General features: G+C 47.3%; 1 protein-coding gene across 1 annotated transcript in view; it reads left to right on the top strand.

Moving 5' to 3' along the window:
- The window catches only part of LOC139262441 (follistatin-related protein 5-like), a 567,533-nt gene that overhangs the window by 536,707 nt on the left and 13,829 nt on the right, over nucleotides 1–16,997 (top strand). Inside the window, exons 11-12 of the mRNA XM_070877632.1 lie at nucleotides 1,266–1,373; nucleotides 15,949–16,073. Of these exons, the coding sequence (XP_070733733.1) occupies nucleotides 1,266–1,373; nucleotides 15,949–16,073 (233 nt within the window). The remainder of the gene's footprint in view (nucleotides 1–1,265; nucleotides 1,374–15,948; nucleotides 16,074–16,997) is intronic.

Here is a 16,997-nt window from a genome sequence, read left to right as displayed (position 1 = left end):
GAATCCCCTATGATCAGCCCTAACACCAGCAGCACTAGGCACACCAGCAGCACCAACAACACCACCACCAACCTTCTCCGCAATCACCTGATGTTGCACAGGACAAAACGTTTCAGCATCCAACCACATTGCTGTCTGGGAGGCCAAGGATGGTCCTCACCATGGCCAGATTTACTTCACTTGATACTGTACACCCGGGCTAGCACATGATGCGCCAGGTTGGCACTACTCCACACCAATATCATAAAGTATCACTACAATGCCCAACCCATTCCTTTCACACTCATGACCATTGCAGGGGGTACAGTAATGTCTCACAGTAAATCACTTCCAAAGGTTCACGCAAATCTGTCCAAGAATGTAAATTGGTGAAAATAAGGTTTTAATGTTTGACGCCGCATTAACAGAAACTTTACATGAACATTGCATAAAACACCCAAGTGCATTGTGTGATGTTAGTTGGTATGATTGCACTAGGATGAGGATGAGTGTGAGGGGTGACTAGTGAGATGGGGAAGTGATAATATAGATAGAGAGGGATAGGTGGCGGTGCAAGCTAAATAAGTTGGTGTGAATAAGGATACGCAAGAGTAGGGTAGGGAAGGCAGAGTGATGGGGATGTGACGAGATGCACAGCAGGAAGACGTTGATCGTTGCTTTATATACATGTTTCGTGATATACTGAGACACTGCACTCAGGTCCTTCTGACCACATCCTTGCTTGTACCCTCTTCTGCAATGTGCAACCAGGCTGCGTTGATCTCCTGGGTAGGTCTCTTTCGCCCATGAGAAGGGAAGAGAACCTCCCTGCGTGCTGCAACTCCTTCCATAGGTCATGGGAGAGCCCGGGTGCAGCGTTGTGCCTTTCTGCAGTCGTCATCAGTAATTGCAGTGCCTCAATGCTGTAGAACACTGACAGCACAAATGTCAAAACAAATTTGTACATGGTCCCTTTAAGGAAACCAGCTGATGACGCATCATCAAATGACGTCATCAGACCCGCTTCCTCTAATTGGACCAGGAAATACACTGGGTGGGCTTAACAAGCCCCATTAACAGAAAGTAATTTCACAGAGTGGGATGGAACCAGCAGTGGGGTCGGAACCTGTCACCAGCATCGCCTGCCACAGACCCGCAGAGGTTAGTAAAATCCCGTCCGCAGTTACTGACCAGCTCAAAATGGATGTCAAGTTGTCCAAATAGTTATGTGGAGAATAACCTCTTACAAATTTATATAATAACCTCTCACTGTAATTCCTTCATAGGCTGTGCCAACAGATCCTGTCCCAGTGAAGTTGCAATATGACAAGTCACATGACCAAGTTTGGGTCCTTAGTTGGGGAGATGTGAGGAAAAACAACCCGACTCTGCAGGTACGTGAGAGTTAATATTTCTTCCTCTACTAAAGAATAGAACATATTGAGGCCAATTGTTTGAAATTAATAATTTCCAAAGTATGCAAGGACTATTTAAATGTAGGAAAGCCTCTAATTCTTCCTAATTAATTTCCACAAATTCTTCTCCAGGGCCTTGGCTTAGAAAATGGGTACTGCCCTGTTTGGGAGAAGTAATCGTGAGGTGCAAGACTTTGCACCATGCGCAGAAGTCCCGCCCCTCGTGATAAATTGGGGTTACCGCCCCCCGGAAGGTCCTGGGGCAGTAATGGGGCACACGCCTCAGCAGCACTACGCACTGGGCTGCGCGGCACTGTCGCGTACGAGTGGCTCTTCCCTGAATTAAAGGGAAGGGTCCAAGCTGCATACTCTGCTTAATAGGAACCCACCGACATGGACCACCAGGGAGTGGGAGCGCCACGCGATCAGCCCGGCAGTCAAGCAGACCTCGCGACCAAAGCACGTCCAGAGCAGGAGGTATTTTTCTGCAGCAGTTGGGCACCTCCCCTTTAAATTTTGCCCCGGTCGAAGCCGGCCACCGGGTACATGTCCCCTGAAGCTGTCTCTGTTAACGCCCGGCGCAGCTTTAGGGAGCGAAACCCAATTTAGGTGCCGGGCAATGCGCACGTTGATGACGTCACGATCTTCGGGCACAGGAGATCGGGGCGCAATGCCGTAGCTCCGCTGGTAAACTCCTGCCGAATTTAGCAAGCGGCGCTAGCGGCGCTGCACCCAGTCAGAAAGTCATTCCCCCGGCAGCACTAATGGGAGGCACAGATACACCTAATTATTCCCCCCTTGTTCACAAACAAAATGTAAATACAAAAATATCTTTCTTTCTGTAATTTTATTTACTAGTCTCTTAATTATTTATTCATCCCCTCCATCTCTGCTTGTGCTTCATTTTTACTGATTCACTGGGGGTAAGTTTAACCTAACCCACCCTGAGGGGAAACTGGTGGGGTTGGAACTGCCAGATGGCCTACAACAGGCAGCTAACAGTCGGTGGTTGACTGTCGACTGTCTGCTCGTGAATGGTTTTGGATTAGCTGGCGATGGCATGTTGAGAACTAATAGCTGGTTGTTGGCGGCAGCTGAACATTGGCTACTGGTGGTGAATGGCTGACTGGCTATAGTTTGGCTGGTTACTGATGGTAATTGGATGGTTTCTGGTAGCTGGCTGTTGATTTTAGAGGGCACATTCTGGTGGCTGATTGCTGGTCGGCTGGCTGGCCGTGCTTTGACTGTCTGGAGGTGATGGAGGATGAGTGGCTTCGAGTGGATGCCGTGTTTGGACAGGTGGCAGGCAGCTATTTATTACTGGTTGGCTTCTGGCTTCCGCTTTCTGCTGGTGGCTAGCTGGCTTCCGGCGGCTGGTGGACTGACTATAGCCCTTCTCGTTTTGCATGGCTTAACAATACACTGGGTGTCAGGAGAGTCTGTTTCATCTGTTTTCATTGCATGGTAGGTTTTTTCACATCATTGGGTAGTATACACTTCATAAAGCAATAAATATAAATTCTACTTCAAAACACTGGAGAATGCACCAAATAAAATGTAAACAAAAATCTAAAATTGCAACTATACCATTGGCAGGTCAGTAGCTGAATAGACTGATAGGCTAAAGCATGAGCTAGGAGGCTGCAGGGAGCTAAGACTCGGAAAAGCTTTTTGTTGATCTTTGCCCACAGAAAATTATAATTTTGGCTCCCGATTGCTATTTAATGGCTTCTGCTGGGAAGTACAGCTGTGAAAATTGGATGAAGACAGAATCAAATCTGGAAGTCTTGCCCCCCACAAAGTTGCTTACCAAAATGCTGTATGGACTCACATGAAGAATGCACATTTCACTGCGTAATGTAGGAAGCAAACCTGAAACTGAAACTTTTCAATAAATATTTTTTGTTCACTATCATGTAGGGGACTGTGGGTTTAAAACACATCAAGCTCCTGGTCTGGGTGTCACCATAAACTGGAATTAAGAGTAACAAATATCTTGCATTGAGTTTAAGACAGTGATTCAGTTGTGTGATTTGTGACATGATCAAAGTCACTCAATTTAATGTATAGCCTTATTACTCCCTCCTAGCTATTTGTTACCCGATTTAAAAAAAGTCACAAAAGGTGGTATTGTTGGCATGGTGAAATTCAACAGTTTTAAGCGGGAAATAAAATAAATATAGGTATCTTGAAAATATTGTAAATGCTTAAAACTATTGTACCTGTACTTACAAATCTGTTTTTTGTGAATTCATTTGTATTCATTAAAATGAGGATTGTCAGTGCAAATGAAATGGAATGGCATCCTTATTGACTGAGTGGCAGGCCAGTTTCATGTCAATGTGCCAATGAGACCTACTTCCGGTTCCCTCGACCCTATTCCCACCAAACTGCTGACCACCCAATTTCCTTTGCTGGCTCCCATGTCAGCTGACATTGTTAACGGTTCTCTCTCCTCAGGTACTGTCCACCTCCCTCAAATCTGCCGTCATCACCCCTCTCCTCAAAAAAACAATCCTTGACCCCTCCATCCTTGCAAACAACCACCCCATCTCCAACCTCCCTAATATGTCCTTACTATACAGTATAAATGCACACGCGGCCCATACTTGAGAAAAGATCACTCTGTGACCAGTTACCTTTATTACGAAGACCTCAAGAGGCAGACGGTGGGTGGAGCTTCCCCTTTTATACCGGAAAGTCCAGGTTAGGAATGTCTCCCACAAGTTCGCCCCCTGTGGTCAGTGTTCTCCAGGGATACAACTCAGGTCAGCTTATACATGGGTTACAATGACAGTTGAATACATGACATCAACTCCCCCCGCAAAGTCTTACTGAGATCACAGATTAAGTCTCTCTGGTGGTTTACGCTCCCTTGTAGAGCGCCTGAGTTGGGGCTCCAGTTGTTGGGCGCTGGCCTGAGTGTTTGCTGTTTGCGGTGCCTCAGGCCTGTCCGGACTGCCCACAGTGACTGGACTCTCCTCCACTTGGTTCCGGTGTTCGGTCATCTGTGGTGGAGTAAACTCTACGTCGTGTTCTTCCTCTGCTTCTTTGGGGTTGCTGAACCTCCTTTCAGTTTGATCTACGTGTTTGCAGCAGATTTGTCCATTGGTAAGTTTAACTACCAAAATCCTATTCCCCTCTTTGGCAATCACAGTGTCTGCAAGCCATTTGGGCCCTGCAGCGTAATGAAGGACAAAAACAGGGTCATTGACATCAATACATCGCGCACTCGCATTCCTGTCATGGTAGTTACATTGTGACTGACGCCTGCTCGCAACAATTTCTTTCATAGTAGGGTGTATAAGGAATAACCTGCTTTTGAGCGTCCTTTTCATTTGCAGCTCTACGGGTGGAACCCCTGTGAGCGAGTGTGGTCGGGATCTATTGGCCAACAGGAGGCATGATAAGCGGCTTTGTAGGGAACCCCCTTGGATTCTGAGCATCCCCTGTTTGATTATCTGCACTGCTCGTTCCGCCTGGCCGTTTGAGGCCGGCTTGAACATGATTGATTCGATTACCTGCCATGAAGTCCTGGAATTCAGTGCTTGTGAAGCACAGGCCATTGTCGCTAACCATGGGCGGCAAACATTGCCCATAGACTTTCTACCGTGGCAGAGGATGTGCTTGAATTTAAAATGGCACACTCGATCCATTTGGAGTAGGCGTCTACTACAACCAAAAACATTTTTCCCATGAAAGGACCTGCATAGTCCACATGGATGTGTGACCATGGCTTGGTGGACCAGGACCAGGGGCTAAGGGGGGCTTCCCTAGGTGCGTTGCCCAGCTGAGTACACGTGTTGCACCTGCGAACACAAAGTTCCAGGTCTGCATCTATTGCTGGCCACCAAACGTGTGACCTGGCAATTGCCTTCATCATGACAATTCCCGGGTGCTCATTGTGAAGTTCTCTGATAAACACCTCTCTGCCCTGCTGGGGCATGACTACTCGGTTTCCCCACAGTAGGCAATCGGTCTGAATAGAGAGTTCATCCTTGCGCCTATAAAACGGTTTAAACTCCTCAGGGCATGCCCTGTACGTGGCTGCCAAATCCCCATTCTGGACACATTTCCTAACTAAAGACAGGAGCGGGTCTTTATTTGTCCAGACTTTAATCTGACTGGCTGTCACAGGCGATCCTTCGCTTTTGAAAGCTTCAACAGCCATGACCATTTCAGCATCATGCTCAGCTGCCCCCTCAGTGTTGGCTAGTGGTAGTCTGCTGAGTGCATCGGCAGTTTTCAGTGCCCGGTCTGTGCCAAATTGTGTAGTCATAGGTGGCTAACGTAAGTGCCAACCTCTGTATGCGGGCTGATGCATTCGTATTTATGTCCTTGTTCGCCAAAAGGGACGTTAGGGGTTTGTGATCTGTCTCCAGCTCAAATTTCCTGCCAAACAGGTACTGGTGCATTTTTTTTACTGCATATACACATGCTAGCGCTTCCTTTTCTGTCATTCCATAGCCCCTTTCAGTCCGGGACAAACTTCTGGAGGCATAAGCTACCGGCTGTAACTGACCATTGGCATTCACATGCTGCAACACATACCAGTCCCCATAGGACGACGCATCACGCGTTAAAACTAGTTTCTTACACGGGTCATATAACATTAACAGTTTGTTGGAGCATAACAAATTGCATGCTCTATCAAAAGCCCTTTCCTGGCTGTCCCCCCAGACCCAATCGCAACCTTTGCGTAGGAGCACGTGTAGCGGCTCTAACAGCGTGCTCAATTTAGGAAGAAAGTTGCCAAAATAGTTCAGGAGCCCCAGGAACGAACGCAGCTCCGTCGTGTTACGGGGTCTGGGTGCTCTCTGGATCACTTCCGTTTTGGATGCAGTAGGTCTGATCCCGTCTGCTGCTAACCTCCTCCCCAGGAATTCTACCTCTGGAGCTAAGAAGATGCACTTCGCCTTTTTCAGTCGCAGCCCTACCCGGTCCAGTCTGCGAAGCACCTCCTCTAGGTTGTGGAGGTGTTCTTCAGTATCGAAAAACCACCGTCCTTGGAATCGACTTGAGGAGGCTTTCCAGATTTCGCTGAAAGATCGCGGCAGCCGAACGAATCCCAAATGGACATCTGTTATACTCAAACAACCCCTTGTGTGTCGTGATGGTGGTCAGGTCCTGGGTCATGTAAGCTGAGATCAGGTCCAACTTTGAAAAAAATTTGCCACTGAATAGCATCGCAAAGAGGTCCTCCGCTCTCGGTAGCGGGTACTGGTCTTCGAGTGACACCCGATTGATGGTGGCCTTGTAATCGCCACATATCCTGACCGACCCATCCGCCTTGAGCACCGGCACGATCGGGCTCGCCCAGTCACTGAATTCGACTGGCGAGATGATGCCTTCCCTCAGTAGGCAGTCCAATTCGCATTCTATCATTTCCCGCATCACGTACGGCACCGCTCTGGCCTTGTGGTGTACTGGTCTGGCGTCCGAGTTCATGTGAATCACTACCTTGGTCCCCATGAAAGTGCCGATGTCGGGTTGAAATAATTAGCCAAATTTGTCCAGGACCTGTGAGCATGATACTCGCTCCACAGAAGAAATTGCATTGACATCGCCCCATTTCCAGTTCATGACAGCAAGCCAACTCCTCCCCAGTAGTGCGGGACCATGCCCCGGGACAATCCAGAGTGACAACCTGTTCACCGAATCTTTGTGGGTCACGACTACCGTGGCGCTGCCTAGCACCGGAATGATCTCCTTTGAATATGTCCGTAGCTGTGCGACAATCGGCAATAATTTTGGCCTTCTGGCCTTGGACACCCACAACTTTTCGAACTGTTTGATACTCATTAGGGACTGGCTGGCCCCAGTGTCTAGCTCATTAATACTGGGATGCTATTGAGGAGCACTTTCATCATTATCGGTGGCGTCCTGGTATATGAACTGTATATGTGCTCCACATGAACTCGCTGAACTTCAGCTTCCAGTGATTTCCCCCAGTATTCATTTGACCTCGTAGGGCTTACATCGGGCCCATCCTCCTCATACATCAACCTGGCTGCAAGCTTCCTGCACATACGTGCCAATTGACCGCTGACGTTGCAGTTTCTGCAGGTATATTGCTGATACCTGCAAGCTCTGGCTGGGTGTTTGCCTCCACACCTCCAGCATGAGCTGGAGGCCCCATTGTTGGAAACAAAAGGTCCATTACCAGTCGATCGTCTCTGACTGTCTCTGTAACTGTCCTTAAGCGCACCATTAACAAGTGTTGATAGCCCCATTACTGGCCGCATTGTCCATTGCGATGGCATGAATCGCCGTTCAGCTAGCCATTGTCTCTGTTGAATTCCCTCTTTGGGTTTGACTGCATGCTGGGGCATGTCCGATTGCCCTTGTCTGCCTAGAGAACTGTGTGTCACGTTAACAATGTTGACTCCCTGGTCTTTTACTGCATTTGAGCCAAGATTTTTGCCATAAATCATTCTGGTCTCATCCTCCCCCTGAGATAATTGTCTGGACTATTATAGCCGCTGCTTCCAAGGTCATGTCTTTGGTCTCAATCAGTTTCCTGAAAACCCCAGCGAGCCTGATGCCCTCAATAAAATAGTCTTGCAGCATCTCCGCTCTGCATGCATCTGGAAACTTGCATAGGCTCGCCAGTTGCCAGAGATCTGCCACGAAGTCTGGAACGCTTTGCCCTTCTCACCGCCGGTGCGTGTAAAACCGGTGTCTCGCCATGTGCATGCTGCTCGCCGGTTTAAGGTGTTCCCCGATCAACTTTCTGAGCTCTTCGAACGTCTTGTCCGCTGGCTTCTCTGGCACTAGGGGGTCCTTTATCAGGGAGTACATTCTGGATCCACAAACCGTCAGGAGATGAGCCCTGCGTTTGTCGGCCGAATCTTGTCCCAACCATTCCTTAGCGACAAAACTCTGCTGTAGTCTCTCAATAAAGTCGTCCCAATCATCACCAACACAGTACCTCTCTTCTGTGCTGCTAGTGGCCATGTTTGCGTGGTTTAAATCCCAGTTCCTCGTCGGCAATAATATGTCCTTACTGTACAGTATAAATGCACATGCGGCCCATACTTGAGAAAAGATCACTCTGTGACCAGTTACCTTTATTACCAAGACCTCAAGAGGCAGACGGTGGGTGGAGCTTCCCCTTTTATACCGGAAATTCCAGGTTAGGAGTGTCTCCCACAAGTTCGCCCCCTGTGGTCAGTGTTCTCAAGGTATACAACTTAGGTCAGCTTATACATGGGTTACAATCTCAGTTGAATTCATGACACGCCCTTTCCTCTCCAAAGTCCTTGAACGCGTTGTTGCCTCCCAAATCCGTGCCCATCTTTCCCGCAACTCCATGTTTGAATCCCTCCAATACGATTTCTGCACCTGCCACAGTACTGAAACGGCGCTCATCAAAGTCACAAATGACATCCTTTATGACTGTGACAAAGGCAAACTATCCCTCCTTGTCTTTTTTGACCTGTCTGCAGCCTTTGACATAGTTGACCACTCCACCCTTCTCCAACACCTCTCCACCGTCGCCGAGCTGGGTGGGACTGCACTCGTCTAGTTCCATTCTTATCTAATCATAGCCAGAGAATCACCTGCAATGGATTCTCTTCCCACCCCCGCATCATTGCCTCTGGTGTCCACCAAGGATCTATCCTTGGCCCTCCTATTTCTCATCTACATGTTGCCTGATGACACCCAGCATTACCTTACCAACACTTCTCTCGACCCCTTCAGTCTCTAAATTGCCAGATTGCTTGCTCGACATCCAGTTCTGGATGAGCAGAAATATTCTCCAATTAAATATTGGGAAGACCGAAGCCATTGTTTTCGGTCCCCGGTACAAACTCTATTCCCTAGCCATTGATTCCATTCCACTCCCCAACATCTGCCTGAGGCCGAACCACATTGATCACAACCTTGGTGTCATATTTGACCCTGAAATGAGCTTTCGACCATATATCTGCAGCATAACTAAGACCGCCTATTCCCACCTCTGTAACATCTCCCATCTCCGCCCTTGCCTCTGCTGATCCGCTGCTGAAACCCTCGTCCATGCCTTTGTTTCCTCTAGATTTGATTATTTCAATGCATGCCTGGCTGACCTCCCACATTCTACCCTGAGTTGATCCAAAACTCGGCTGCCCGAGTCCTAACTCGCACCAAGTCCCGCTCATTCATCACCCAATGTACTCACTGACCTACATTGGCTCCCAGTTAGGCAATGCGTCGATTTCAAAATCCTCTTCCTTGTTTTCAAATCTCTCTCTGGCTTCGTCCCTCCCTATCTCTGTAAACTCCTTCGGGCTCACAACCCCCCCAAGATATCTGCACTCCTCTGATTCTGTTCTCTTGAGCATCCCTGATTATAATCGCTCAATCATTGGTGGCCGTGCCTTCTGTTGCCTAGGCCCTAAGCTTTGGAATTCCCTGCCTAAACCTCTCCACCTCTCTGCTTCTCCTTCCTCTTTTAAGTCGCTCCTTAAAACCTACTTCTGTGATCAAGCTTTTGGTTGCCTGTGAAGCGTTTTGGGACGTTTTACTACGTTAAAGGAGCTATATAAATAGATGTTATTGTTATTCTTGTATTGTGGGATAGTTTTATGTTATGGCTGTGCCCCAATAGGGTCTGGAAAATAAATGATGGTACTGTCTCACCCAGCCCCTGTTGGCATAATCTACAACACAGAATTAAGTTCAAGCCTGACTGAAAAATGTCTAAAGTAGGCCATAAACCTTCACTCACACACCTTTTTGGCACAGGGGGCTTTTCTGTTCCAACCGATTTTATACAACATAGCAGAGCTCACAGTTTCTCAAGCAGTAGAATATGCGGCTTGTGTATGTGATTGAATTACACAGACATTTAACTGCTTTGCCTGACATTAGGGGTATTTTAACTCCCTCTGCCCAGTGGAGAGCAGGTAGAAATGGCAGTTAAAATCCAAGAGGTACACTTACCGCTCATTTCCTAACTCATGACTACTTTACTGTTTTCTTGGGCAGGAGCCTCATGAATGTATGTAAATCCAGGTCCTGTGACTTCAATAGGACCCCAAAGCAGAGTATCTGCCATGGCCACGTCACTCAGTAAAACCTGGCAGGCACCCAGCAGGGGCCTTGTCAGGTAAGTTAAAACTCCAGCTACCTCAGGCCCCACAAAAAAAAGTTTGGGCCACTGCTATATCAACCAGCCCCCCCATCCCCTTGCCACCCATGAAGCTCTCCCTGACCCCTCCCTAACTGCTGGCCTGGTGGTTTCTGAGCCGCCTTATTTTCATACCCAAGTTGGTGAGCTGCCTCTGGACACCTGTTTTGGGTAGGCTGCTGGCCTGCGAAATATTAATAACGCCCAGCCATTAAAATGGACCAGGCCTCCCACTGCAGCTCTCAGGTGGACAACACATATGTTTTTCCAGCTTTCCACCCATGGAATTAAAATTTCCCCTACTGTTTCAATTATGTGCCTCCTATGTGAGGCGGACATTTTATCAAACTATTTTATGTACCAAAGTGAATGGTTGTTAGGCTTGACCTCTGGACTTCATTTCAAACCAAATTGAACAACTTTGGATCTGAGTTGAAATCAATCCAGTTTTGAGATGACACACTGGCTTGGTCAGGTAAACGCAGATTCAGAATATTAAAAAATAATGCATCAATCAAAGGCTCAAAAGGAGTTATGAAATACAACAATGGTTTGACCATCCTAATACATGAATTTTTCAATTTAATCAGAGAAGTTAATTGGAGATTAAAGTGTAGAAATTCTGATTTATTTTAAAAGGATTAACTCCTGCTTAAAAATAACACACACAGGACTGTCGTAGGAATGCGTGAAGCATTCGTACATGAACTTTACCAATAGGATTTTCTATCCTCAGCTGAATAGATACGTGAGAAATGCTCTGCCTTTGGAGAGCCAGGTGGTTCATTATAAAGGTCGATCTCACTCAAAGGGCTGCTGTGGATGAGTACTTTAGAGGTAATTTTCTGAATTAGTGCTGCCAGAGGGAACCTTGGCCATCAGTAGCACAAATGGGAAATTAGGGCTTGTGCAACATAGAATTTTCTGATCCACATCGTCACTATGTGTTAATGGTGGGTGAGGCAAAGTTGAAAAATGACCCCTTTAAGACTTATTTCCCACCTAGCAGCAACAGCCTTTACTGACAACAGGAACCAAGACAAACGACAGAGCTTTCAAAGAACCCGCACAGGCAGGATGGGCTGAAAAGACTCCTTCTGTGGTGTATGATTCTATGAATCTATGAATAGATTTAAGTACTTAAGTTCGCCAATGTTACTTTTTATGCTGTAAATCACCCTAATAGTGGTGAAATTTTACGCATATATTGCACCCAGACTGATAAGTTTGGCTTCGATGTATTTGTACAAATAACATACGCAACTAGAATCCTGCCTCTCTGAGGATAAGACCCCAGATATTTCTGTGGGATGGAGAATTTTTTTTTTAAAGTAGAATTTTAAATTTCTGGAGCGTTGTTCAGGAACTACCAAGCTGGTGCCAATTGCTACGAACCGGCCCAGTTTACGTAAAACTGCGAGGAGCTTGAGGTCATGAGGTTGCTGAGCAGCAAGAAGTGTGCTTGTGGTGGCCAGTTACTGCCTGATGCTAATGGACCCATCAATAGTGCAAAACTAAGGCTAGAACCTCCACTTTTTTTGCATGCTTAACACCCATTTTACCGCTGAAATGACGTATAACGCCCATATGTCACCCATTTTGGCACAAAATGGAAACTGACGGGCATTTTTAGGAAACATCACCGAGCGTTACTTTCCCCATGTGCTTAACGCCGAGAAAAAATATTACCGCCCGCTCACCTTTTTGGGGCGGAATCAGCAGAATGGGCGAAATCAACGCCCATAATATCGCCCAGCGTTAATTTCTGCACTGATTTAACGCCGAGATTCAATATTAACGCTTGCCCACTTTTTTTTTGTCGTAAAGAGCATATTTACCGAAACTAGCGGCGCTGAGATTGCCCAGCGTCAATTTCACAACCTGGCACACATATCACCCACACTATCGCTGGCTCAAAAAACCGCCCACAAAAAGTGGAACTATTCTGAACAGTGTGGCTGACATTTGTGAAATCCCACTCTTACGTGAGGAGCTGATGTCGTAACAATTTGCTTGAAAGAGCGTTGATGTGAGTGACAACGCTGACACACTGCTGTGTGTGTGCAGCTCAGACATCAATGGAGCCCATCACCTTGATGCCAGTTAAAGTTTACATTGATTGATGTTAAGTTGTATTTAACCCTTTCATGTTAAGGAATCACCAGTGTGTAATGGTGCAGCTATCTGAGACAATGCGCAACAAGGTTATGTTCAATAACAAAAATTTAACACCAACATTGGTCTGAAATCATAAGTATCACAGCCAATAACACCTAACCCCCGCCCATACCCCACTTTTTCCACCATTGACATAAATCACATATTCAATATGTCCAGTAACACAGAATACAAAGGCAAAGCAGGAGCGTGGTCCCCAGCCCCCATACATTGCAACAAATTGCATACACCCAGATGGAGATATAACACAGCCATCACCTGCACACATGCATCTCACTTTCCTTCCCCCCTCCCCTTCTTCTCCCCACCTCTGCCCCTTCCCTTTCTCGCTCCATGGCACCTGGCTGAGAAACTCCTCAGGTGGTGCCTCATTGGGGGGCGATGAAGGCAGATGCGGTCGTTGCACAGGTACGGGAGCTGGGGATGCCGAAGGGGCAACATACTCTGATGTAGAAGCAGGATCTTGGTCCTTGCTCTCATCTGTCGTGCGCAGTGGTGGTATGGAAGCTAGGGGTGGAGTGCCGCGCTCGGGGACTACTGGGAGGCCTATGGCAACAGTATTCCTGGCAATCACATCCAGGGCCTCTGCCATGCATGGAATGTACTCGGTCATAGTGGCCAGCTGTCGGGATATTCCCCCAATGTTTCGATGAGCTGGTCACCAATGTCTGCAGTCCTCCTGGACAACTGTACCATCTCTCCACTGTCATGTGGCGCTCGTGGAACAGACCTGCCACATCCACGAGGCCTCCACGGGGTCGGCGCTGTCCTAGGGACAAATGGAGTGCCCTGTGGCGAGGTGCTTGGGGCCGGTACTGCCAGAGTGGAGGCGGGAATGACAGGAGGACCACTATATGGCCTTGGGTGGAATGGCTTCTGGAGCAGGTTCCTCGAAGTACGCGCTCTCATCCGTGGAGAACAGACCCAGCGGATTGACGGGCGAGAATCAGAGTTCCTCAGCACCAGATGTAGAGGATCGTCTGTCGACTCCTGCCCTGCGCCCCCACCTTCTGGCCTCTGTGGCCTTGCCTGGGGACGCGCTGCTGGCTGAGCTGCAAAACACAAATGAGGTTATTAGAGAAGGGGGTGCTCGGGTTACAAGGTGAGTCCAGCGCTACAGACAGCATATTCACGACAAAAGCATCACCGCTATCAAAATCATCACAGACATAATATTTCATGACCATCAACACATTTGCATTCCAATGATTTTCATTGGGCCATCATTATTTCTATGACAATTTTAGAAATCATCTATCACATATGATTGTTCGGATATGAGTGGGTGTGGCATCTATTGACTTTACATCACGCAATGGTGTAAGCTTTACTCACGTGGCATCACTTCAGAATCTGCAGATGTGGCTGTCCGGGTGTGCTTCCACACGAGTGCGAGCACATGCTCCTCCATGTCAAAGATGTCGCTGGGGACTGGTGGCCCCCACCTGTTCACCTCTGCACAGGCCTCATTGTCGATAGCTTCTTCTGTAAAAGGTGACAGGGCGACATGGCATGAGATCATTGTGTGATATCATTGCTGGATACAGTCACAGACACTGATACAACACATAACTGACAGATCTAATCATGATTATAATGATAATTATCATTCTTTATCAGATGTGCACCGTGACCGCAGGCTTTGAGTAAAACATTCCCGGTAAAAGTGAAAGACCTCACATCTGCTGCTAGTCACTCATGACTGTTACAAATCAAATTATATAAATACATAAATACATGGAAATCAATGTAATACTTACTCTTGTGGATTGCACAAGGTTGTTCCATTGTTTGCGGCATTGGTTGCCCTCACGCACCTCGTTGGTCGCCAATGAAACCACCTCTGCTATCTCGGTCCATATCTTCTGGTAGGCCTTTGGGGTGGGCTTCCCACATCCACCCTGTGTCAAATCACCCCAGCGTAACTCGACCTCCTGCAGGAGGAAGGCATTTGCCTTGTTCGTGAACCTCCTGGCTCTTTTGCGCCCTCCAATGTGCTCCTCTCTCAGCTCACTACTCTCTCCAGAATCAGTCTCCACAGCGTGCTATGAAGCCTCCTCCTCGCTCTCCATTATAGGCCAAATTTGGTCAAATATGTGACTAGTAACAGCTACTTTTTATTTGCCTATTTGCTGTGAAGCTCTAAAGTCTTCCTCCTTCCTCCCAAAGCAGCCACGCAACACCCAGCCACGCCTTCAGTCCATCTGAGCTCCCTCTCTGTCTGTCTCCTCTTCTGCGCATGTCATGGTGACCTTTGACCTCCAGAATCGCAGGAATCGAACATTACCATGCCATTGCTAAGGACAGTCACACTTTTAAGCAGAAGGTCAAAAAAATTTAACGCTACCGCCCATTTTATATCGCTCGCAGTAACATCCATTTTCAAAAGTGGAGACTAGGTGGTTTGAGAATGGGTGAGAAGCCAGCGATCTGAGAATCCTTTTTTAACGCCCACGCCGGAAATATCGCCCCTTTTTGGGTGATGAGCACAAAAGTGGAGGTTCTAGCCCTAAGTGTTTAGGTACTGCCTAAGTATCTGGTGTAGGTCTTAGTGTTGATTTGATGAAAATTTACATGGAAACATTTGATCCTGTATAGGCCTGCACTGAATGATGTTATATCTGTAGTTATAGCTCCATAATAAGAAGCTCAGTAAGTATATGATACTAGGCTGTACAATTCTAGAAACTTCCATGTTCAACCCCAGGTCAGCACTGAATTAACTGGTCTCGCCCATTGTGCTAGTGGTGATACTACAAATGACCCAAGTGTCTTGGGCTAGGAAGGGGAAACAGTAATAATCCAAGATTCTTGCTCCTGATCACTGTCTAGTGAGTCCTGCTGGAAAGTCCATGGGGTAGACTTTCATCTTCATGACTTGGGCAGTAACCTGGTGTGACAGATCACACCCCTTTTATAGAACCCATCTTACTTTCATTCCATTGAAATTCTACCCCGATGTGTCAGGACAACTAATGCGCACAGTACAGCACTCAGCTGTGATGTCCCTTCCAACCAAGTACTCCACTCACTGTGGGACCTACAAATGAAGAATGGCCACTTGGTGCCAATGATGCCAATACCTCGGGAATCATAACCCAGAAGAAAGTTGATTTTTTTTTAAAATAAATAAGTCAAGAAACAAATGACCTGAAGAAATCGAGGTCAGAAATTAGAGATGAGAGATAAGAACAATGGAATTGCAGGCTTTGATTTGGAGACACATAGCTCTGCTGACTATTCTGACTCTTATTTTTGCAGGTCATCACCCAGGCAAGTGGAAATGGAGACCATCACACTATCCACACACAACCAGTTGGCAAACAGTTTGATCGGGTGGATGACTTTTTCATTCCTCCAACTAACCTCATCATCAATCATGTTAGGTACAATTCTACAGTCTTGTTTTAAAGAGCGATTGTTGTGACAGTGCAACAGCATACTATATTTCTCATATAAGGGGTTGAAATTTGCAGCGGTCAGCGGGCACAATCGGTGGTGGGTCAGGTGGGAAAGTGCTTTTTTTGACAGTGGATCGGGATCCCGCTCTCAACCCGCTGCCACGCGCCTTTACTATATGTCAGGTCTGCCAGACCTGACTGGCAGTGGCGGGAGAAGCACTTAAAATCATTAGTGGCTTGTTTACAGCCACTTAACATTGCTTTTTCCCAGCTTTTTGAATTTGAAGGTCGCCCACCGGTTTCCCGTTGTGCCTAGACCTCGTCTGTGAAACTAAGGCAGGGAGTCAATAGCTATTGTTTCCATTGATGAGTTGACAGCTTCAAAAGTCAAGTCAAAGCTCTTAGCTGATTGAGAAATGTCTCCTTAGGCACCAGCTTCTCTAAACTGCATTTCCACTACAGATTCAGGATGCTGCAAGTCTTTACACAGGTCTCCATCCAGTCTGACCCCATTACCTCTCCCACCATTGACAGATCACTTCTGTCATCTCTACTTCACCTGCCATCTATTCCATCAGCATTGATGCATTTTATACTCTCTCACCTTTGTCCTCAGAATCCCACCATGATCAGCCCCAAAATCAGCATCACCAGGCACACCAACAACAACACCAACCTTTTCCTCAATCAACTGATGCTGCACAGGGCATCAGCACCCGACCACATTTCTACGCGGGAGATCCGGTATGGCCTCACCATGGCCAGATTTACTTCACTTGACGCTGTACACCCTGGCTGTAACATGATGCACCAGGCTGGCACCACCCCACACCAACACCTACATTGTCCAAGCCATTCTTTTCACACTCATGATCATTGCAGGTGGTAACATTATGTCTCACCATTCAC

Source organism: Pristiophorus japonicus, chromosome 4 (assembly GCF_044704955.1).
Source record: "Pristiophorus japonicus isolate sPriJap1 chromosome 4, sPriJap1.hap1, whole genome shotgun sequence".
Lineage (NCBI taxonomy): Eukaryota > Metazoa > Chordata > Chondrichthyes > Pristiophoridae > Pristiophorus > Pristiophorus japonicus.
The sequence above is the reverse complement of the archived record's forward strand: the minus strand, read 5'-3'. Positions and strand labels throughout refer to the sequence as shown.